Source organism: Populus euphratica, unplaced genomic scaffold (assembly GCF_000495115.2).
Source record: "Populus euphratica unplaced genomic scaffold, PopEup_1.0 scaffold22.1, whole genome shotgun sequence".
Taxonomy (NCBI): domain Eukaryota; kingdom Viridiplantae; phylum Streptophyta; class Magnoliopsida; order Malpighiales; family Salicaceae; genus Populus; species Populus euphratica.
Window position 1 is genome coordinate 1697290 of NW_011499863.1, and position 23849 is coordinate 1721138.

Below are 23849 nucleotides of genomic sequence, written 5' to 3' on the forward strand. Positions count from 1 at the left end.
TACTTGAAATCACTAAATCATCTTATATAAAGAATATTATACTCTGATCCAATTACATGTTATCTTAACCGAGAAAATAAAAGGACATACATTGGGTATAATATAAAATAAATAAAGATAGTTTGAGTAATCAATAGATGATTCATCACTCTATGTGAATTATAAAAAATATTTTATCTGTTCTCAAATAGTATTGACTGACAAATCCTTTACAAGATAGAAAGAGATTTGAAAAAAAAATCAAATTTTATTTAAATGATCAATGACTATTATATAGAGAACATTATTGATGACTTAACACGACAAACATACTCCATGATTTAATATTAAATCAGAATATTATCGATGGAAGAATATTAATTACACTGAGAAACCGGTCACTAAAAAGTTAAGTCAAATCACTAATAACTTTTCTAATATTTAGGGCATCATGACACGTTATTAGATGATACACCTGCTCTTCAAATATAAATAAATTAATTATTTAATTAATAATAAATAAAATTATATAATTTATTTAATTATAATTATAATTTATATTTTGGTCAATATATTAGGAATCTTATGGGTCATACATATTAAGAACCATTAGTAGAATTTAAACTGAGATGATTTAATTAAGTATGACTCGATTAAAATATATTTTAGAAATCAAAGACTATAATATAATTAATACAAGGATTATATTTCTAGACCTGAAAAAATTAATTAAGGATTTTATTGAGTTAATTTCTATATTATTTAAAGGGAAAATTAATATTTTATCAATTTATAGAGTTATTCAAATTTCTCTATGAATAATAAGTTATACATCTTATTTTTTAAGAGGTTGTCTATTAAATAGAAAAATTACTAAAATACAGAATTAGAACTAGCACTCTAAGCATAACAATTCATTTCTTTTAAATAAGGATTTATGAGATTTCTCATCGGTGATTCGTGTGGATTATTATTGGAGGCTGAAAAATTAAACAGCTTGTGGTTTGTGATAACCTAGTTCTTAAAGAATTATTCAAAGCAAAAATAAATAGGATATTCATATAACAAATTTCTAAACAATTTTAGATATATTTAAAGGGATTCTAAAAAATTTTAAATAATTTTATTTCATAATTTTCACTGCGTATATGATATCTAGGAATCCAACATCAATCCCATAACATCGCTTTAGGACGAAACCAAAGTAGGTTAGCAGGAGCCGAACCCTATTAAAATACAAAATATTAGGTCTTCCTGAACAATTTATGATTTTAGGGGGGGGGTTCCTAATCTTAACCCCTGCAAAAAATTTTGCTCATGTTTCTATATAAAAATAAAAATGGTAGAGCCAGAAATTTTTTCCTCATTGGCCTACCAAGCAAGTATACAATTTTTTTTTTCAAAAGCATCCATTCACTCGTGAATATGAAATTGTCAAGTTAATAATATAATTTCAATTCAAATACATAATTCAATTTTTTTTTTAAAAAAAACTAAAATTTAAAGTATCAAAAACTAAAATGAAAGTAAAAATAAATCATACCATCAAAGTTGTACCCTTCAATGTTTCGTGAAGTAAAATTTATCTATGATAGAATCTAAATTATTATTTTTAATAAGCTCACATTTAATATACATCATTATAGAATATAATAACAACTCCTCTTTTATTTTATTGTGAGGCACGTTTAACATGCTTTATAGTTGAAAATATTTGCTTTATGGTGGCAGTGAAAACATACAAAGTCAAATGATATTACTGCGACTTATTTGTTTCAACTAATCTAGACATGATTCGAGAATGGTACATAGTTGAAAATATTTGCTTTATGGTGGCGGTGAAAACATACAAAGTCAAATGATATTATTACGACCTATTTGTTTTAACTAAACTAATCTAGACATGATTCGAGAATGGTAAACATATTATAAAAAACCTATTGATGAATTATATCAATTTAGCAATGTTCTAACTAAAATCTCAAATAATATATTTTTTATTTATTGAAATCTTCAGGATAAATTTTTTAATAAGCTTTTAAATAACATCAACTTTAAATAATTTAAAATTATTTTTAAGTTTTACAACCGAGTTAAATACATGGACTTTCATTATAGATCTAAAATTTAATTATTTCAATTAAAAAATTATTTCTAATTTAAATTTATAATAATAATAATAATATTGATAAATTATTATTATCATTGACATAAATAACATGTAGTTTTTTTAATATGAAGTATCCAGATATACTGATTGGTCTTTGGGAAGTAAGAATCGCTAACTTGGTCAAAATAGCCTTTGTTTATTCGTGAATGATAGACACTTGAGAATTAAAAAATAATTTTTTATTTATAACTTCATCAATGAAAATTCCATCTAGTAAAACGCTTGATCGCCGAGAATTGATCTCTAATATTCTGAAGTAATTGCTAATACTTTAATAACAAATTTAAGCAAATAAAAAGCTACCAGGAATAATTTTTTAATTGAACTTGTTAGTCTTTCAAAGTTGCTAAACAATATTTATGGTGCTTAGAGATCAATTAACAAGCCTTTCATTTCTTTTTGTTTGTTTGTTAAACAATCAATCTCTCTTATTTCACAAAGGCATTCTATAATTTTTCAGTTACAAGCTCAGTTAACAAGCCATATCATCATTTTTTTTTATGTTATACGATCTAATAAATAATTGACCTCTAATACATGGAAGAATCATCCGCCCTTTTCTGTACCCCCATGAACCAATTCTTGGCAAGTCATTGTTGGTTGAGAACCATTAATAAACTCGGCATAATCTAGTAGGTTAGCCAAATATAGTTGACTCGGTTGAATTTTAATAACATGATTAACCTGCAATGGGATGAATTTAAAAATAATTAAATAATATTATTTTTATAAAAAGTAATTAACTAAGATTAATTTGATGACTCGTAAATTCACATAATAATTTAATAATTTAAATCTCTTATTTCTCGGGTCATCGAGAATAATTTATTTTTATTAGTGCCCGGAATATCGTAGAAAATGATTGCAAATAACTTCATCAAACAAGTTATCCCACACCACACGCCAACACGCTCTATTTAATTTATTTGGGCAATCTCTTTTGTATTTTACAATGATTTTGTGCGGAGTTTGTGATGCAAATGAGTTACTACAAAAACGAAGATGAAATTATACCTAAGTATTATCGTGTTTAACTCTACAAAACCCGAACTCATTGTAATACAATGAAATTCTAGGATAGGGAATTGTAGTGTTTGGTAAACAAAAGGGGTTTGACCTCCCCCAGAAGTTTCTCCATCCAAAACCATATTAGGCGAACCTACCAAACCACGCTATTGCAAGGTCATTACCAAAGTTCCCACGTTTGCATAAATCACACACAAAACACTTACATATATATATATATATATATATAAACATCGTCATCATCTCCAGCTTTCCTGGTTCCAACTTCCTCGTGACCCAACAACACTCACGTGCCCGCATCAAATGCCCACTTTACCCTTAATCTGTGATCAGCCTTCGTAGCTTAAGAGTTGAGCTCATGGTTCTTGAAAGGTTTTTTTTCTCTCCTCTCAGGTCACCTGATTAGAAACCCACGAGAAAGAGCCTTCAAATTTCGAATTATAGACGCCAATATTGAATTTTTCTGAATTTATAAGGATTAATTATATAGATCATCAAAGATTGACCAATTATGTCATTTAAATTAAAAGGGTTAATTAAGAGTTTAATATACTTAATTAAAAGCGTAATATATCGTGGACCCCGCACCGCCCTTCCTCTCTCTCTAAAAGGCTTCGCCGTCAAAGGGATTGCTATCCCGTCCTCCTGCAGAAAGTTTAGAGTCCCCTTTCTTTCTCTCCTTCTCTCTGCAGCGCAGAATAAGGTGCTACCCAGCACAAACAGACAAACAGTGGTGATGGGTGCGTAGGTTAAGAAAATTCAAGCGCAAATTAGCAAGAAAACATAGCCACCAAAACTGTGATATGCTTGGTGTACTTTGCGCACGCCCCAAGCCTAACTGGATCCTCAACTCTCTCTTCACTCATTTCCACCTCAATCACCACCACCACCAACACCACAACAGTAACAACCGCCTCTCTTTGCACCTATCCGGCTCCTCCACCGCGGCTCGCCGCCACCACTCTAGCTTGTGCAGCGCTGATTCAGGCTGCGGAGGAGCGGCGGCGATATGGCACGTGATTCAGCCGGCTGATTGGCGGAGGAGGACAGAGAGGAGGAGTGTGAGAGGGGAGGGGTCGTGGAACGCGGCGTGGGATGGGAGACCGGCGAGGTGGCTCCACCGGCCTGACTCGGCTTGGTTGTTGTTCGGCGTTTGTGCTTGCGTTACTCCGGCGATCGAGTTCTTGAGTGATGTGAATAATATCGACGATGTTGATCATCAGGAGAAAGAGAGAATTGACGGCGGTGATTTGAATGCGAGTTCTGACGACGCGAGACAGGATAGCAGTGACTCTACTGTTGGTTCTGATTATAAAGTTACAGGTTGCTTACAATTATTAATCCATAAAAGTAACAGCACACTATGTTTTTGCTTTATCCTCATTAAAAAGATTCTCTCTTATGGTTTATTTGTCAGTGTTTTTTTAATGAGTGATTATGTAATTTGATTGATTAACTGGTTAATTGGGGTTATTTCATTGCAGTGATTTTTTTATATAAAATATGGATTCGCTATATATTTTTTCAAAAAGACAGTTTGATTTGTAATATCATTACAAAAAAGAAAAGAAAAGTGCTCTATCTATTGGTTGGGAATTCACTAACCATTTCCTTTTCATTTTTTCTTTAAAATTTGCTAGCTTTGTCAATTTTTTTAAATTTTGATTTTTTTTTTTGGTTTTATAATCTTTCTATTCCGTGCAAATTAAAACGAAGCCAAGTATAAATGTTAACCTCCTTTCTCAGTTTTGCTAAATTGATCACACAATCTTCTTTTATATTGAGCAATGGCCTTTTCTGATATTTCTATTTAGGGCAAATACATGTACGTTTGTGCACAATCATGCTTGATTACGTGCTTTCAATTCATTGATGATGTTGTCGTTTGTTGCTGGAGTATATGCACGCATGCATGTGTTTGCGTTTGAATGGGTAGAATCTAAAACGAGGATGCTGCAGGGGTGCTGGCGGATGGGCGATGTCTATTTAGAGCAATAGCTCATATGGCTTGTTTGAGAAATGGAGAGGAGGCCCCTGATGAAAATCGCCAAAGAGAACTTGCTGATGAATTAAGAGCACAAGTAAGAGTTGGTGTTTACAGTTATTGAGTTCTTAAGAATATGTTTTACGGTGGAATTCATCGAATTGTTCTTATGTTAGAAGTTTCTTGTTTGTTTTGACTATAAAATTTTAAACCAACAGATTGAACTGATAATTCTGTTGAATTTGTTTTGCCTATAGCCCCTTATTGGATGACTAGAGTTTGGATTATATTGGGGTAGAATGAGGGTGCTTGTGAAGCAATTCTCATGTCATCCAATAAAATTTTGCAACTACTTAGAACAGTATGATTTCAATACCGATCCGTATTTTGGTTCAGACAGAATTCGATCCTAACTCAAAATTTCTAGCAAGGCAATTTGGTCGATTCAAATATAATTAAATTGAACTGACGTTGATTTCTGTATTTATGGACTTTCTAGATATATTTCTGAGGTTGCAATAATTTTCCTCAGTGTCTAACAATATGCATAACCAAATTTTGTCTTAACAGGTTGTTGATGAGCTTCTAAAGAGGCGGGAAGAAACTGAATGGTAAGCGTGTGGCCGTTACATCTGCAAGCACTTTGTGGTTTATAAGTTAGCTATAATGGTACTTATGGTTTGGTTTTGTCGTGATCAACTTAGGTTCATTGAAGGAGATTTTGATGCATATGTCAAGAGAATTCAACAACCTTACGTATGGGGTGGGGAACCTGAGTTGCTAATGGCTTCTCATGTTTTAAAGTGAGTTTGAGTTCTTTATTTCTTTTATTGCTTCCATTACTGAATAGTTTATACATGTCGGGCTCTTGCTGATCCATGGCTCTTCACTTTTTCCTCGCTTGTGAACAAAAACCAAAAGAATCAATCCACTATGTATAAATATGTAAAATAGTTTTTTTCCCAGTTCTTCTGAAAGAGTTTCCATCTTAGAAGATGGCCTCAGGAAACAGTAAAATCCTGCTTTGCTTCAAAGTTGTGATTTTTCTGGAATCTGCATCTGCATTCATGTTTATGGGTAGGTGTGCGTGCATTGTGATGTGTACCTGTTGATAGATTATGTGGAGAAATAAGGCTTGACACTCAAGGTTGAATTTGAACTTCTTTCTTTCATGCCACATTAATGGTGGGGCAGGGGAACTGTAGACCAATACCACAGCCTTGTTTTTAGTCCACTTTGTTGAAAAGGCCCCATTCAAAACTGAATGGTGTGCTAATGGGTGATGCCATAGCAAAACAGAATTGTTGTACTCCTAGCTTGAGTGCAAAATGCTCTCATCACCATTGTTGGACTTGCATGCTATTTTTGAATTCCAATTTCTTTATGTTTTGCTTGATCTCTAAGTTTGACACTCCACTTCTCTAAACTCAATTTCTCAGGACAATGATATCAGTGTTCATGAGAGATAGGACAACGGGTAATTTGGTAAACATAGTAAATTACGGTGAAGAGTACCAGAAAGATGAAGTCAATCCCATTAATGTGCTGTTTCATGGATATGGTCACTATGACATACTGGAGACCACCCCGGGTCAGAGTTATCAGAAAGAAGACATTTAGAAAGTGGTTTATTATAATTGTTACATGCCTTGGACCAGTTCAATCAAAATAAGAACCTGTCTCAACTTGGATCAGTTCCAATCAAAATAAGAACCTATCTCTATCTCAACTTCGATAGATTTGCTTCTGCAACCTCAGTTCGAGCAATAGACTTGGAAACTTTTTGTAGGCTCCGGGATTTTTATTACAATTTTTGAATTATAGATCAATACCACAAGAGTTTTCTCTGGATATCTCTTAATGCACTTTTTGGTTCCACCCCCCCACCCGCGGCAATAAAAGCAGCAGTTCTCCCCTTCTAGTATATTTAAGTTTTACCTTTTTACCTGTCCAGCATGGAGAGGCGGTTTGGGATTTTACAGAACCACCCGAGCCCCCTTTCACCTTCTTAGAGTTACTTCCTACTACCACAGAGCGATTTTATACTTTTCTTTATACAAGCATTATTTCTCTGCTATGTAGCAATCTGTAATTGAATTGAATATCATATTTGACTTATTGGTTGAAACTGTCAATAAAATAAGGTTTTTCTTCGGTCAAGTAAACACAAAAGTCTCTTCTAGCTGCCCAGAGGATAGCTAACAAGAGTACGCATGCACTTTCGTCAGCATCCAGTAGTTGGGTTGACAGCTATCCCAATTCTCTTGTGCATGCCGATGCCTGTAGAATCAGAATGGTGAGCTTTGCCTCTGGTTAGTTGCTGTTCACTGGTCTGTCACGTTTTTTTTCTCTGCTGAAAAATCCTCTCCTCACCAGTCATAAATGTTCTTGATCGTTTCTTCTTTTCTAATGCTATTATTTACCAGAAATTTGTATTGGGGTCTGCTACTCTTCTCCAAATTTCTGAAGTAACCTGCAAGTGTTAATGACTTGTTCATACAAGCATATCATGCTTAATTACTATGGTTGATCAGGTTCGGGTCGGATCCTTCCGTGTTGTACTCCATGGATCACCTTTTGAATAGATTCGAGATCCAACCAAGAATGGCTCTAGGAAAAAGATTAAAAAAAACATGTATTTGGATGCCAAAAATGTCATGTCGTTGCTATTCTGCTGGTTTAAAGAGATGAAAAATTGTTTTGGCCACTGTTGGCGAGTTTTTTTCCAAGCAGTGGAAAAAAAATATTTTGCAAATTGGTATGTTAAGAAATAATTTCTGTTGAAATTAAAATTAATTTTTTTAATTTTTTTTTTAATATATTTATAAATAAAAAATATTTTAAAAATAAAAGCTAATACAATTTCAAAAACTACAAGAAGTCCCTTAAATAATATAATATTTAAAAAGTTATTTTTAAAATTTTAATACCAATATCAAAAATATAAAAAAAATATTAATTTAATATTTAAAAAAATTAAAACAAGAAGAAAGAAGAAAGTCTTAACAGAAAACAAACACTCACAAATCATCACCATTAACAGGAAATCCCCCAAGCAATCAAATCTTTTAGGTGCAGATATCACTTCAATTGCATTGAAAAACCCAAAATTACCCTTCTTTGTAGGAACAAAATTGATCACAACCTTGACAGAATCAACCCATATAAAATAGTCCTTAGCTGCGAAGTTCCTAACTTTGCCTCCACTAAAATTGCCTAGATCAACATGTCCATTAACCAAAACGTGAAATTGAGCATCATCTAAGTCCGGAATGGAAGAGAAAGAGGGGTCAAAATGAAGGCTTACCATACGGGTCCCCGGTTCCTTGACCTCAAAAGCATATTTTGAAAACTCTTGCAGTGTTGCAGTGTTGTAGATTTGGGAATAATTGGGAGACGGGTTCTGGTTGGTGAGCGGAATCGTTTCCGTTGAGGAGAGAAGTGGCGAATTTGGATGGGAATCGAAGATAAAACGACGGTTGTCAACGATGGAGCCACAAGAAATGAGGTTGTTGTCTGTGGGGTAGAGAAGGTGTGAAGAAGAGAAAGAAAGTGAGGATGAAGAGAGAGAACGTTTGGGTTTTAATTGAGTGAGTCTCCTCCATTTGAGGGGGAAACGGAAGAAGAGAGAGATTTCATACAATGAAGAAAAAATTCTTTTTTTTCTTTGGAACCTCGATAGGGTCATAATGTTCATGATTTTAAAACCTCTTGATTTTTACATTCAAATAAATATTAAAAAAAAAACACATCTTTGATTCATAGCAAGTCCCATTAAAAAATTGAAATCTTAAAAAAAAAAACATGGCGGGTTGATTTGGGATTCAATTGACCTGATAGCTGAACCATTTTAAGTAAGATAAGAGACTGTAATAAATAAAAATCCGGTAAAACTAGGTTGATCTGTTATCTGAAAAAATCCTGTTGAGATCTGTTTTTATTTTTTTCAAATGTCACAAGTCCTGCAGCTTCCATAATTCCATCTCACCTCGATCTTAGTTTTTTTCTCGGCTCAGCTCTAGCTAGAGAGACATGGCAACAAGTCTTAATAACAAATACATGGCTCTATGCCTTGTTTTGATTATTAATAGTTTTGGTTTGTATGTGGTCTCGACACGTGCAGAGCTTTGAAGGTTTGAACAATCTGCAAAAATTGATGGGACACTTTCCTTTCTGATGCTTGGAGACTGAGGCAGAAAAGGTGCTTTGAACCAGTCTGAAGTTGCTCTTCAGGTTCTAACAACTTCCTTGCTTTTCTTTAATTTATATCATGTTTCTCTATGTTTGTGCGCTAGGAAGGGAGTTGGAGAAAAGGTGTGCAACATGTAACTGATATTTTCATCTTTTGAAGAGCTTTCTTTCAATTAATTCCTGCCTGTAATTTGCATGGATACAGGTGAGAAGGATGGGAGAGAAGCTGTATATCAGTGTATGGATCCCTTCAATTTTTCTGGATTAACCTGGGTGAGCCCTTATCAGCCGGAACCTGGCTTTTTAATCAGGTCAACTCTGGATCGGTGTTTTTTTTCCAACTATGGGGGCAGGTCAGTGAGTAGCTCGCAGCTTCCTAATAAGAAGAAGGTTCACTCCATGTCCAGGTAACCTATCTAAGAGCTGGGGCGTGCATATAATTTTTTAGATTAATGTGGGTGTCCGGACCAGCTTGTGCGCACCATGACTAATCCTATGGGTCCTGAAGTTAACGACTATGTAAATCTCTAGTGGCCATCATATAAACAACTAAGGACTTGAACTTAGACCACAAAGAGAACAAATCCTTTAATTCCAAATCATTATCACTTGACCACCTTGAACGTGCATATATTTGGGTGATATAGTGAAGGAGAAAGTGGAGACGATAACTGCGAGGAGGATTTTCAGTTCTGCCATGGCAAAACGCCTTCCAAGACATGTCCGTGAGCCGACGCCAAAGGGCATGTAAACATGAGGATACATGCAGGCCCCACTGACAACTTCGCGGACTGAACTTGTCAGCATCCGGTCCCCAAATTTCAGGGTCTTGGTGCAGGGTCACAATCAAGTCTAAACCATTGACACCCTTTGGGCACAAAAATGGGTCCAAATTCCACGTCTTGCAATCCCCTCCCTGGATAACACGGGAACTGGCGGGTAAAGGCGCTATGTTCCATGAATTACCACTGTCAACTGTAGTTCTAACCTAAATTTGATTTTTTTTTCGAGATTATTAACTTGGGTATTGTGAATTTTAAAATTATGAAAGTTTGTATGTTTGTTAATTTTAAAATTTATAAAATTAATTAAAATATATATAAGTTGACTTAAATATTCATGCTAATAAAAACAAAAACAATTGATTAGATGATGTTTTCACAATTTCAGAAGATTTTATCCAACTTAGATTAAATCTTTGTTAAAAAATATTATCTAACATAAATGTTTTTAGCATGAAATAGTATTAAAATATCTAAAATAAATTATGAATAAATAAAAAATTAATTTTAAAAAACTCTTCATAAAGTTAGCAAGAAATCAAATATAAAACTTTGTTCCACGCATCAATAAAGAAATATTTCTTATATCTTTCAAGTCCCGTATATAGCCTTTGTCCCACCTTAAAAAAAACATAAAAGTTTGTACACTCTTTCAAAATCTATATATAGAAGCTTTAGTTGATTTATTAAAAATTAACCAAAAAAAATATTTTTTAAAAATATTTTCCTAGACTTCCATCTCAAGTTCGTTTACACTTGTTAGTTTTGAAGCCCGTACAAGATTTATCATCAAAGACAAATAGTACAGTTCTTGTGATAACCATAACCATATATTGCATCGTTTAATTCGTGCTTTGACAAGTAACTGTGATTTGATTTGTTCACATTTTTAAGTTTTTACTGTCTTTTTGATGGTATTCTAGTTTTATTTTATTTTTATTTTTTATGCTGATGCATGTTTATTTTATAGTTTATAGTTTATTATTTAATGCTTGATCTAATATATATGTTTAACTATTAGTCAAATTTAATTTAAAGATATTTGATTTTATCTATCTTTGATAAAATAAACTAAACTCTCTTTTGAATTTAGATCCAACAATCCTATGGTTATAGAATTATTTTACCAAATCTCAGGATGGTGAATTTAACTTAAGCTGTATTTACCCCAGAAAGGTAGAAAAAGAGAATATTCATCAGAGCCGAGGAAGACAACAATTGGAATTACCAAGCATGCAAACAAATGTTATTGCTAATCAGATTGGTAAAAAGGGCATCAACAACAAATCATAGAAAGAACACAAAATAAGTGAAAACCCATGTAAAAAAGACAATTCTTCTTCTACTAGGGAGAAATCAGATCATACAAAATGGTCGATATGATCAAATTCTACTTATAAATCTGATAAAAGTAATATTTTTAAGGCTTATACAATGAATTATATATATAATATCCAGATAGTTCCCTTTTTTTTTTTTGAAAAAAAAAAGAAGTTAAATCGAGTGAAAATGGGTATACCTCTAGCATTCTTCAAAGATCAAAGGAGCCTGGTGTTACAAATACCTGTTCTTTTATCATCGATGCATGATGCCTGTAATTCCACTCTCTATGAAGCAATTTCACACGACCAAATGAATAAATATATTAGGTAATCAAGTAATACCACAAGATCATACAAGCCCATAAAATAATATAATTCATGACAATCACAATACAAACTTCATGATTTATTTTAAAATTTTTATTATTTTTTTATTAATATAAATATTTAAATCAATTTATATTTATGTCGACTAATTACATGAATTTTAAAATTAATAATTATATAAATTTTTAGCCGTTTGAAATTTGTGAAATTTAAATTAGTAATTTTTAAAAATAAATTTAAATAATTTTTAAAAATAAATCTAAAACATAAATTAAATTATACGTCACATTAATTCTTACTATTTCATTATCAAGGGGTGTCAATCATGGGTTTTAAAAGAATAAAAAAAATGATGTTGATAACCCAATTCGTTCTCTCTCTTTAAATTTTAATTCTCAATCACTCCAAGTACTCCCTGTCGCTCGCCTCCCTAACCATCATCGCTCATTTTTCCACCTTCACTGACATGCTGAGGCGATGATCAAGAGGGCTAGTGGTTGCCTGGGAGAGGGGTTGGTTATGGCAGCGGTGGTAGCAAAGTTGTCGAGGTTGGCGTTGATGGTTTTCCTTTTCCTTTTTATTATTTTTTATAATGACTTTTAGATATTAAATCAATTATAATAAAAAATTTATAATGTTTTTTTATTTTATTTTTTATTGACTGTATTTGCAAGATTTTATTAGGTATATAAAGAAAAATATAGAAGGCTATGTTACCTTCACCTTCAAATTGCCAGCAAACCGTGACTTTAAAGGCAGTTGCCGTTGCAGTTGACAGCTGTTTTATTGGAAAATTTTATGGTGTCCGCACAACAAGTTACTTTCTAAACTCCTAAACCTTTTTTTTTTTTAAAAAAAATAGATAAATAATGAAAGAATTTTTACCTGAAATTGAAAATCAATTTTGATGGCGTCAGTCACCTTCCGACACATCACCGCCATACTGGTTGCTTCCTCTGAAAATCCGTGCATTCATTCACGTGATTATTCCCACGTTGCGTGTATCTATTGGGTCCCGTGACTCTTTCACACGTGGGCCTCATTTTGTCCCCTCCGCATTTATTACTGTGTTGGCGATTGGCATCTAGCAGCTAAAACCTCTATGCATTAAAGTTTGGCTTATGGAGGTGGAGATAGCTAGCTTTAGATTTTAAATTTATATTTAAAAAATTATTAGTTTAAGTTTTATAAATTTTAAATTCATTAAAAATTTATATAATTATTAATTTTAAAATTCATAAAATTAATCCAAACTAATCTAATATCCATAATAATAATAATAATAAAAAAATTTAGCTACTTGACATTTTCACATCGTTAAAAAGAAATAAAAAATAAAAAATTGGACCATCAAAGTAGTGCCCCCTCTCCGTATTGATGACTGGGGCAGCACTTTAGCTGCCTCCTCCTTCATGGATTAATTAAAGTTCAAGTTACTTCACCTCCTTAAAAACAAATTGGGGCCATCAAAGTTGCCAGATTCATGAAGGAGACACGTGGGAATTTGATGTAGTTGTTAGGAACTTAGGAGCCCTAATTGCTCGATTTCATGTGGCTGGATTGACTCGTGGGTTGGCGTGGTATTGTTTTAATTTTTTTAAATGAAAAATTATTGTTCTAAATAAATAAAAAATTAAAATAATATTATTTTGAATATAAAATATTAAAAATTTATTAATTTTAACTCGGTTAATTCCCACCTGAATTTAATTAAATTGACTAAATTATAAATTAACCAGTTAAACTTAATTGAGTTTTGACCAATTTAACAAAAACAAATCCAGTCTGGTTTATGTATCCTAGTTAAATAAATATGCTTATAGGTATATCAGCCAAATTAATTAGTACTGGGAGTAGTTGTTGTGGTATGGATCTCTACACCATATTATTCGTATTATTTGAGAAATTAATTTAAAATATTCCGCAAGATTATCATTACTCTAGGAACTAGAATAATTGTAAATATTAAAAAGATAATTAATTAAATAAAAAGACACAAGTCACTGGACTGGTGACCAGCCATGATCCCAGGACTCACAATTTTTTTTAAAATTTTTTCTTTATCATTTTTTAATTAATTAGTATTTTTTGTAAAAGAAAATCATAACAGACATACGATAAAATATTGGCTCGTTTTAAGAATTTATTTGTTAGTGTAGTATGTGATAATTTAAAAAAAATATTTTTTGTTTAAAAATATATTAAAATATTTTTATTTTTATTTTTATATTAATACTTCAAAATTACTGGAAAATACTAAAAGAATACTAAATTAATATTTTTTAATGTTAAATGAACTTTAAAAATTTACATAAATATAGTTTTGACCATATAAAACCTTGGAGAATTGGTTGTTTACTTTAATTCATTTCATTGAATTCTAGCATGTTAAATTCAATATGCTCCACCCGCTAAGTTTAGCTGTACTCTTATATGTCAGTTAATGGTAAGGTATTGTTTGGAATTATGGTTCAATGGTGTTTTCAAAAAAAATAATTTAGTTTTATATTTTTTTGGTTTTTTTATTATTTTAATATACCATGTCAAAAACAAACTTAAAAAATAAAAAATATTATTTTAATATATTTTTAAATAAAATTATATAAAAAAATACCCCCTCCGCGGGGTAGGATGGAGAGGCAAGAACTTTATAGCTTTATTGCTTTACATGAATAGCTTTGACTCCAAACTTACATGAATTGCGTGTTGTTAAAAATAATATTAAATCAAGATTTTTTATGTTTTATTTTGATACGTTGGTAATAAAGAAAATCTAAAAAAGTAATTTATTTTAATATATATTTTTTTAAAAGACATTCTACCTCATGACTAAACAATAAACATGCACTTGGCCTCCTTCTACGGTGCCAGGAGTAGAGAAGAGGTTTTTCACTCTTGTTGAGAACGAAGAAATGCCCTATAGCTTGCTCAGCTTCTTGGTTCTTGAGCATGTCCTCTCCCAGGACTGGAATGATTATCCCTTCTCGATGGGTCCGAATTCTTCCCTGAATGTCGTCGGGTATTGAAACCGTCACACGTAATCTGCAGGGTGTGTCCGCCCCCTGAGTGAACGAGAAAGAAAGGATTTCTTGGAGCAACCTCCAGAACTTTTTCGTAAGAGTGTTCGGTACAGGGATCATGCATGTATCCATCGAAGAAGATCCTTTTTCTCCCCTCTTCTCAGAAGAGAAGAACATCGTAACAAAATCGATAAAATAGAAGAAATATGAATGGATAGAATATTAATAGATACACGAGTCACTGGATTGGTGACAAATCATGATCCAACGCTCAATTTTTTTTGAAGTTTTTTTTTTCTTTCTCATTTATCGCTTTTTATAATTAACTAGTGCTTTCTGTAAAAAAAAAAAAATCGAAACAAAAAGATGAGGAAATCTTAACTTTAGACTAGACCAAGGAGAAAACGGAAGGACTACAGTCATAGGAAATAAAGTTTTCCGAAGATGATGGCACCAAAGGACCTCCTAGCTGTCAGGGAGTTCTAGGCGGGCTTCAAGGAGGAATTTGTCCTGTTGTTAAGGACCGGACCACAGCACCACGGGGGCGGTTTTGGTGGGGCTGTGTCCCATAATAAGGACTCACCTGGGCTACGCTATGGCCGAAGGCCGTGCATGGTCTTGCTGCCAGGTTTGCTGCCTGGCACTATAGTAATTTCTGTTTTTTAAATTAATTTTTATTTAAAAAATATTAAATTGATATTTTTTATGAGTTAATATTAAAAATTAAAAAATATTTTTTTAATAAATTTTTTTTTTTAAAAGCACATCGCACCAAGCTAAACTAAAAAAATCGGTAAAAGATAGGCTTTGAGCCATTCTCGCGGCCGAACACTCAGTGGCCCAATAACAAGCTGGCTTAACAGAGATCTGGGTGGGAAAGTTGCTAGTGTTAGAGTTTTGGCTAGCCATTAGAAATAATAATTTCTTGATGGGCGTGTTGGATGTTAAGAGCTATGCATTTAGCTTAATATTGTCAGTGGATTTGATCTTGGCAAGATTTATCGATCCTGTGATCAAAGTAAATCTCATGAACATTGTTAAAAGAAAATTTGTAATCGATAGCAGTAATTTCTATATATTAATATGTAATTACTTCAATATTACTTGAAAGCTATATGATTTCTTAACTTCATTTATAAACCTTGAATAATTACAGTCCACGTATTTCCTTATTTAGCATATGCTATTAATTGATCTAGCAAAGGGAGTTTACATATTAATGTTAAGAGGATAATATTCTTCCCTTTCTTATGATCACAAACCATAAATTTACTCAAATTTGAATGGGATAATTAAGTAAATTATGGTTTCTACGTTCAATCAAACTGACAATACATGTTATGGATAATGAATCTTGGGCTAAAAAGCCCATCCAAGATGTAATCGATCCATCAGAAACAAGGGGGTCTATGTAATATCCACCCATCTGCCATGACAAATGTTCAAAGAGCCCATTAAAACAGGCCCATTATACTGTCCTTTTCAATGAGTGCTTTAAAAAAATAGTAATAATAAAATAAATATACATACATACTAGTTGAGACTTTTAATACATAGTCAAATAATCAAAATCATAGATCTAATCCTTCATATGAGTTGACTTTATACATTAGCTCTTGGCCTAAACTTCATCTCAAAGGACATTAACTAGCTTGAATCTTGATATTTGATCCACGAGTACAGGAAGTGGTCTCACCATCTTCAAAATACCCCATAAAAGGGCAAGAAGAGCTACAAACTAACCAAGAAGGAAGCAAGCAAAACGAAGGGGCACAGCCATGAATCGGAACTTAGGTGCTTTTTGGATTGGATTGGTTGGTGCAACCATCACTGTGTCTGCTTACACACAGACTTTGGTCTCTCCTACACAGTGTATCACCATTGGTCTCTTTGTTCTCATGTTTGGCTTGCTTGTCAGCGAAGGTTTCATTTCCCTTTAGTTGCCTAATAATGTTTGTGTTGTATTAATTATATTTTGATGGAAGAAATTATTTCTACCATTTATTTGATGATGCACGCTTCTTTCTGTTTTTGGTTTTCGATCAGGATTATGCAACTTTTTTACGTGTCTTGTGTTTTTATTCTTCTTCTGGGAATGTGTATGTTAATTATTTGGTTTTAGTAATTGCACAAGCTCCTTGATGTCAATCTTCATTGTTCTTGGCTATTTAATTACTGTCTCACAGTAGCTTTACGAAAGCTAAAATTAATGATTTATGGACGAGGAAAGTTCTACATTCCCAGGCCAAATGCATATTAAACTTGTGTAGGAAGGCACGATGCAGCAATTTTTTGTACGCTAGCCTTTCCAAAGCTTCTGTCCTGGGTAAAATGGTGGTCTTCCCTTCTGTTTTTATTGAATTGAAGGGGCTTTTTTTTTTAATAACAAAAGAAGAACTTGGAAAAGAGCGTTTTTGAATGATGTTAATTTTACTGAAGATTTCCTCCTCGAAACCATTCTTCTCCTCAAAGTTTCTATTGCTGTATTTATGATTTTGTATTACTCGAGGTTTTTTAATAATGTATGATATATTTAAGAAATGGTTTTGGATAAATTATTATGTATAAAACATCATCTAGTTTTTATTTTTTATTAGTAGATAAAACATCATTGAATCCGTCCATGATATGAAAACAAAACACTCGAAAATGAAAAAATAAAAATGAAAATGAGAAAGGGTATACATAAATTGTAAGAATTTTGATTTGAATTACAGATTCTTGTCCATCTGCATTATTATTTGCAAAAGAAATTCCAGCTCTCTACAGCAAACAACCCTCACAAAGATGTCTACTTTACTTGGGAGCTGGCACAAACGTATATGCTACTATTTCTACAAATTTACTCTCTTTTCTTTGTATTTAATTTGTACTATGAAAAATGACAACAAATCACAATGGTTCTTGTAAAGGAAAAAAATAAAAAAAACCAGTTTCCCTTGTAATCAGCAGAAAATGAATGCCCAGCCTTTGCTTCAATGATGTGCAACAACGATAAGAAAAAATTGTCCCCAAAGAATCACAGTACTGTTGTAGTTTCTTGAAGACAAGAAACAACGTAGGAACGACAAGTATTGGGAGGAGACAATGCTTGGCCATGATTCTTGTTTGCTAAGAGTTGGGGACAAAGGTGCCAATGTAACCAAATCCAGCAATGAAGAAGGCAATAGATTGAAGGAAGAGGAAAATGTAGTATCTGTTCTTTCCAAAGGCAAAATCATAGCATCCACAGAAGAAGAGATAGGCTCCAGCACAAAGTTCTAGCAAATGTAATCTGTTAACATTCAACCATTAAGAAAACAATATCAGAATCGTTAAAAACTGGTTCCTGATAACCTCATATAGGAATCATGAATGTTAAGTCTACCTTTCTCCTATCCTAATCCGCGGTTTCTTGGTAGCTTTAGCAGGTAATTTTGCCTTGAGAGCATCTCCTAGTTTTTCAGTGACAACCCATTCATTCACTCTTCCTACCTCCAGCAAACCTATGAAAGTTGCCTTCGTCCGGTGGAGTGACATGACATTCTCAAATAGGATCCAGAAAACCATCAGGTGGAGTGATCTGCAAGATTATGCAGGTTCAGGAGTATTAGGAATTTACAAATAACATCAGTTTTACGCAACTGGACAGTAAGAAAGTTTGGTTAAATTTAGGATAGATAGACAGACCTAGGAGTTCCAACAGCATTGAGGAGAGTTACAATTGAAGGAATATAGACAGCTCCCCACTTAGGAACGCTTACTTCAGGAACCAGAACAGTTGAAGGCAAAACAACACAGTAGAATACAAATGTGACAATGTGTGCCACAATCTTTCGGACGAAGAAGAAACTGTAGATCACATAACACTTCTTCCACAGTGACACTTTCTGCAGTAAATTGTACGCTATTAGTTAAAACTGGAAGATGAACCAACCATTTAGTCTCATTTTTCTGTTTTCTTTATCAGACCAAAAGGGAAAAGATAGTGTACCTTGTTTTTGACTATTTCGATTGCCATTTTCTTAAAGAGATTTGCAGGCCCACATGACCATCTGTGTTGCTGATATCGGTAAGCTTTGAAAGTACTTGGTAATTCATTTTTCACCTAAAAATGCAAAAAAAATCAACCTAGTTGTATTAACAAGTGGCCGCATGTGATTAGCAGAGGACTTACATATCTAACAACTCTTCTGACATACGTACTAATCACCTAGCCAGCTGGTAAGGTTGGTGGCTAATCAAAATTTGGTGGATTTTTCAGTTGTAATATTTTTGATGAATGTCATTAAGACTGAAAATGATACCTTGAGGTCACCAACATAAACAAACTTCCAGCCTTTCAGACTAGCTCTTACTGCCAAATCCATGTCCTCCACCGTTGTTCGATCCTTCCAACCTCCAGCTTCATTGACTGCTGAAATTCTCCACACACCAGCAGTACCTGCGCCAAATGTCCAAATTTGTATCAATATGTCTAAGACATGAAAACTGATTGCACATTAAAGAGAAAATCAAACCATGTTACTGCTTTTTCAATATGATTCTTACCATTGAAGCCAAAGAAAGCATAGGTTGCAGACCCCACTTCTTGCTCCACAGTGAAATGGTAATCCAATGACATCTCTTGCATCCTTGTCATTAAGCACTCATCAGAATTGACTACAAATAATCAGTCCAAAAAAAAAAAGTAATGATCAGACCAACGTTCAATTATTATTTAGTATACCTCAATGATTAACTTAACGATGCTTAAAGTACGAATCAAGATTACCAAATTTCCAGCGAGCTTGAACAAGAGCAATTTCAGGATTGTGAACCAGAAATGGTATGGTGCGCCAAAGATAGTTAGGTTCAGGCTGGAAATCAGCATCAAATATGGCCACATAATCACATTGTTTAACATAGCTGTGCTTCATGCCTTCTTTAAGAGCTCCTGCCTTGTATCCTTTCCTGTTGTCCCTAATCTCATACTTTATATTAATGCCTTTGCTTGCCCATCTCTGACATTCTAGTTCCACCAAGCTCTGCATAGATTTTTGACATGTCATTTACTTGGGAAACAAATACAAGTCCGTCGGCAAACTACAAGGAGACTGGAGAGTTAAGAGAGGTAGAAACCTTAATGGCAGGGTCAGTTGAGTCATCAAGAACTTGGATTATGATCCGGTCAGGCGGCCATGAAAGCCCACAGGCAGCTCCAATGGACAACTGATAAACCTGAAAACAATAGAACAGTAGAGATTAGAATACAGCAAAACTATAAACAAAAAGCAATCGTTCAGAGGAAAAAAAAGTACCTCTTTTTCGTTGTACATTGGAATCTGCACTAGAACCATAGGATAGGCTGAATTACCAACCTCAATATCATCCTTCATAGGCTCCCATTTGTACATCTTATTTGGTTTTCTTCCAAACAACTTCACAAAAACTATAACAATTCCCATATACACTCGTTCAATGAAAAGCATTATTGACATGCCCAAGCACACTACAACCAACAGTTTCAAGACCGGCACGATCAATGGTTCTTTCAGTACTTGCCAAATCAATCCAAACTGGCCTGTAATATCATCGCGACCAGTAGGGAAAATGTTACTAGTAGATGATACACGAGCCATTGGACTAAATGGCACTGATACGATAAAGGGTACAAGGAAGGCTCAAAAATATGTGACACTTGTGTGTGCTTGGTTATATAGAGGGATATACTTCTTTGCGAAAAGAACAAGAATGACTCAATTCCTTTTGCTTTCGAGTCACGTTTAGGTAATGTGGAAGAGAGATAGCTAGGAAGATGGACTGGTGTCAGTGACTTGATTGTTGAAGCAGCTGTCACTCCATTGCAGAAGTAGACCCACTAGCCATATATGATCATGCACAGATTGTAGATCTTTCAAAGGAAGCTAGCCAAGAAAGACCACAAAAAGATAGTGCAATGTGGAAAGCAATAGCAATATAAAATGCTTACAAGAGCCTCTTGTTTTTTTTTTTTTTTTTCCTTTCAGAGAGGAGAATATTTTGATCAAGTCTGGTATTCCCTTCTCTGCTATGTGAATAGAGAAGAGAAGCCCTGGGGATTTTAAAGCTAAATGCATGGTGCTTAAATATTAAAATTAAAAAAAAAAAGCTAAAAGGTGTGGAAGTACACACAATTGGATTCCTGCAGTGAAGTTATTGTTTTACACTTTGGACTGGGAAAAACTTAAGCATTGAAGCAGGGTGTTTTTTGGTCTTTTCCACTGCCACAGTAGCCATTAAATATTTTTTTTAATATAGTAAAAATACTATTTTATTTTAGAGTCAACAAAATTCATAATGGTTTATCAAAGAATTTCTTAACTTTTCACTAGCTTCTTAATAATAAAAACACTTATTTGTTTTTAAGATTAAAAATTTATTGAGCTATTAAATAAAGGTATTTACAGTTTTTTCATTATTTATGTAAAATGAAAACATGATTTTAACCTTAAAATAAAAAAGTTTTGCTTTTAGAGATATTTTAGTATTTTTCACATTGATATTTTATATAATTAACAGGCTCGTAGGGTTGTTTTTTTTTTGTATTTTCATGTTTTTTTTAATTTTTTATATAAAAATCTAGCGACGAGGGTCATCAAGTGGGTGGTGTTTGCGCTATCTTATTTGACACAACCAAGTGGTCAAATCTAGTCATCTGTCATCTTATCAAATGCACAATCATCTTCTAATTATCTTCTCTTCTACATGTTATAGCACATACAAGCGTGTAGTGATTGTATTATTGCTAATAATTATTTGTTTTTTTTTGTTTTTTTGTCTCTTGACAGCTAAAATACATCATTGTCTTCTTTGTTATTTGATTTTTAATTTTAATCCTTATTTTTTTAATTTTTTATTTCATTCTTATTTCTTTTATATAAGTTTTTTTCAATTTAGTCATTCAATTATAATTTCTGATATGTTTTTTTTTTCATTTCAATCCTTCTTTTAATTTCTTATTTCATTCTTATTTGTTTTACAGTTTCAATCCTCATTCTTTTAATTTTTAATTTTTTTAATTTAATACTTTAATTATAATTTGTGTATATATATATATATATATATGATGTTTTTCAATTTAGTCTTTCTACTTTTGATTTTTTTTTTGATACTTTTGTCAAAGGTTTTATAATTTATAATTTTATCCTTCAAATCAAATTTATGAATATTTTCAATAGTAATAATATTTATTTTAATTTCATCTCTTTTCTTTTGATTTTTTATTTCTTTCCTTTTCTTTTTGTCAAAGTTTTCATGATTTTTAATTTTATTCTTCAAATCAATTTTATAATTTATTTATTTGAATAATAATAATAACAATAGTGATGGTAATAATATTAATAATAGTAATTGTTATGGTTGTAACAAAAACAACAATAATGATATTGACAATATTATTAATAATATTTCTAATAATGATGATAATGTTAGTAATAATGGTAATAATAATAGTTTATTATGATAGTTGTAGTGATTATAATACTAATATTTGTGATAATAATATTAATAATAATTATAATAATGTATTAGTGGTGTTAACAACAACAACAGTAGTGTTGGTGCTGGTAGTGATAATAATATTAATTATAATTATAATAATGATAATGATATTAGTGGTGATAACAACAACAACAATAACAATAATAATGGTAGTGGTGATGGTAATAATAATTATGATTATAATAATAATAATAATAATAATAATAATAATAGTTGTGATGGTAATAATAATAATAACAACAACAACAATGATAATGATAATAATTACTATAATAATATAAACAATGACGATGATGATATTATTTATTAATAATAATAGTGGTAATGATAATTGTAATGATAGTAATACTAGTAATGATAATAATAATAGTAGTAGTAGTAGTAATAATAATAATAATTTATTATTCGATGTTAGAATTGTTAAAAATTGAGTCTTATTATTTTTCCATGCATGATATTTCTAATCTAATATCTCAAATTACTGATTTAAAAAGTTTATGTGGCTTGTTGTTCTTTTTTATTTTTTATTTTTTTATTTAATATTAATTTTTTAAAATAAAATATTGTTATTTAGGTTTGTCTTATATATTTTATTGGAAAGTTGCACCAACAAATATCCAAAATAAAAGATATAAAGATTTATTTTACTGCACGGAATTATATCATTGAAAAAAAAAATCTACATGCTCTTGATAAATTTTCTTTTATATTTTGAAAAATATGATTCGACCTGTTGCTACAGAGCGCGTGTAAATAATCTATTACTGTAAGAAATGCTAAAACAACAAATAGTCAAACGGAAAAGGACTGATAATCTGATGCCGACAAAGAGATTTGGATTCTAGTTGTATTTGTCTTGCAAAATGTTTTCAACATTAATTGATGGGGGCTTTGCCTATCTTTATTGACAAACTGTGAAGTGCATAATTCAGTCCATTTCCTTAACCTTGTAACTGACTCAAATGAGTTTATCCTTCACTTTCATTCTCTTGACAATTGCCTTATCTATAGCTGGTTTCAGATTCATTTTAATCCATTTTAATTAGAAGGTCACTAATCAACAACAAATGTTAATTTTTTAAATTATTATTAGATTATTTTTTGGATCAATAACGTCTCATTTATACATATTAAACCTAACTTAGAAGGTTAGGTTTAATAAATCTAATATTTATTTTTAATTAATCAAGAAAAATATTTATTTTTCTAGATAAATTATTAAAATTTTATATCAAGATTGAACATTTATCAATCATATCTTGAACCATTTTAAATTTTATATTAAAGTTAATCACCTAATAATTTTATTATGTTTTTAAATCTCAAATTCTCTTTAATTTTAAACCGGAAATAATATCATAAAGTAAACTTATTTGCCTAATTTTTATGTATAAAAGAGATAAAAAGAGGTTGATATGCTCCCTTACATGAGTCTTTTAGTTACATTGAACTTCATTTTTTTTTTATTTACGTGGGGTATTTAGGCCAGCTTGCGCGTATCATGACTAATTTTCATGGTTATTGAATACCCTATAAATCCAGTAGGTA

At 32.0% G+C, this 23849-nt stretch overlaps 2 protein-coding genes and 1 long non-coding RNA gene across 3 annotated transcripts; 1 reads left to right on the forward strand and 2 right to left on the reverse strand.

The window, feature by feature from the left end:
- Positions 1-3799: 3799 nt before the first annotated feature.
- LOC105125498 (uncharacterized) lies at positions 3800-7047 on the forward strand. The gene is made up of 5 exons (XM_011025969.1): positions 3800-4498; positions 5135-5256; positions 5730-5770; positions 5864-5962; positions 6599-7047. Exons 1-5 carry the CDS (start codon positions 3979-3981, stop codon positions 6777-6779), a joined length of 963 nt encoding a protein of 320 aa, XP_011024271.1. The 5' UTR covers positions 3800-3978; the 3' UTR covers positions 6780-7047.
- Positions 6783-8889, reverse strand: LOC105125497 (uncharacterized). Its single transcript, XR_842251.1, has 2 exons — positions 8467-8889; positions 6783-7769 (listed from the first exon to the last, which is right to left on the reverse strand). It is a non-coding gene; the product is annotated as an uncharacterized LOC105125497 (long non-coding RNA).
- An 8594-nt stretch (positions 8890-17483) lies between these two features.
- Positions 17484-20836, reverse strand: LOC105125500 (glucomannan 4-beta-mannosyltransferase 9-like). Its single transcript, XM_011025970.1, has 9 exons — positions 20081-20836; positions 19902-20000; positions 19555-19807; positions 19332-19442; positions 19088-19224; positions 18775-18888; positions 18471-18670; positions 18169-18363; positions 17484-18075 (listed from the first exon to the last, which is right to left on the reverse strand). The coding sequence occupies exons 1-9, from the start codon at positions 20399-20401 to the stop codon at positions 17913-17915; spliced, it is 1593 nt and encodes a 530-aa protein (XP_011024272.1). The 5' UTR covers positions 20402-20836; the 3' UTR covers positions 17484-17912.
- Between the last annotated feature and the right edge of the window lie 3013 nt (positions 20837-23849).

What these genes read in the sequence shown, in the direction of transcription:
- LOC105125500 (XM_011025970.1), bottom strand. Translation starts at nt 20,401, where the DNA reads ATGGCTCGTGTATCATCTACTAGTAACATTTTCCCTACTGGTCGCGAT. An exon ending in TTTATGTTGGTGACCTCAAG is followed by an intron (nt 18,889 to 19,087) that starts GTATCATTTTCA and finishes TTGCATTTTTAG; the next exon opens with GTGAAAAATGAATTACCAAG. An exon ending in AATGCTGTTGGAACTCCTAG is followed by an intron (nt 18,364 to 18,470) that starts GTCTGTCTATCT and finishes ATAATCTTGCAG; the next exon opens with ATCACTCCACCTGATGGTTT.
- LOC105125498 (XM_011025969.1), top strand. Translation starts at nt 3,979, where the DNA reads ATGCTTGGTGTACTTTGCGCACGCCCCAAGCCTAACTGGATCCTCAAC. An exon ending in TTCTGATTATAAAGTTACAG is followed by an intron (nt 4,499 to 5,134) that starts GTTGCTTACAAT and finishes AGGATGCTGCAG; the next exon opens with GGGTGCTGGCGGATGGGCGA. An exon ending in AGGCGGGAAGAAACTGAATG is followed by an intron (nt 5,771 to 5,863) that starts GTAAGCGTGTGG and finishes TGATCAACTTAG; the next exon opens with GTTCATTGAAGGAGATTTTG.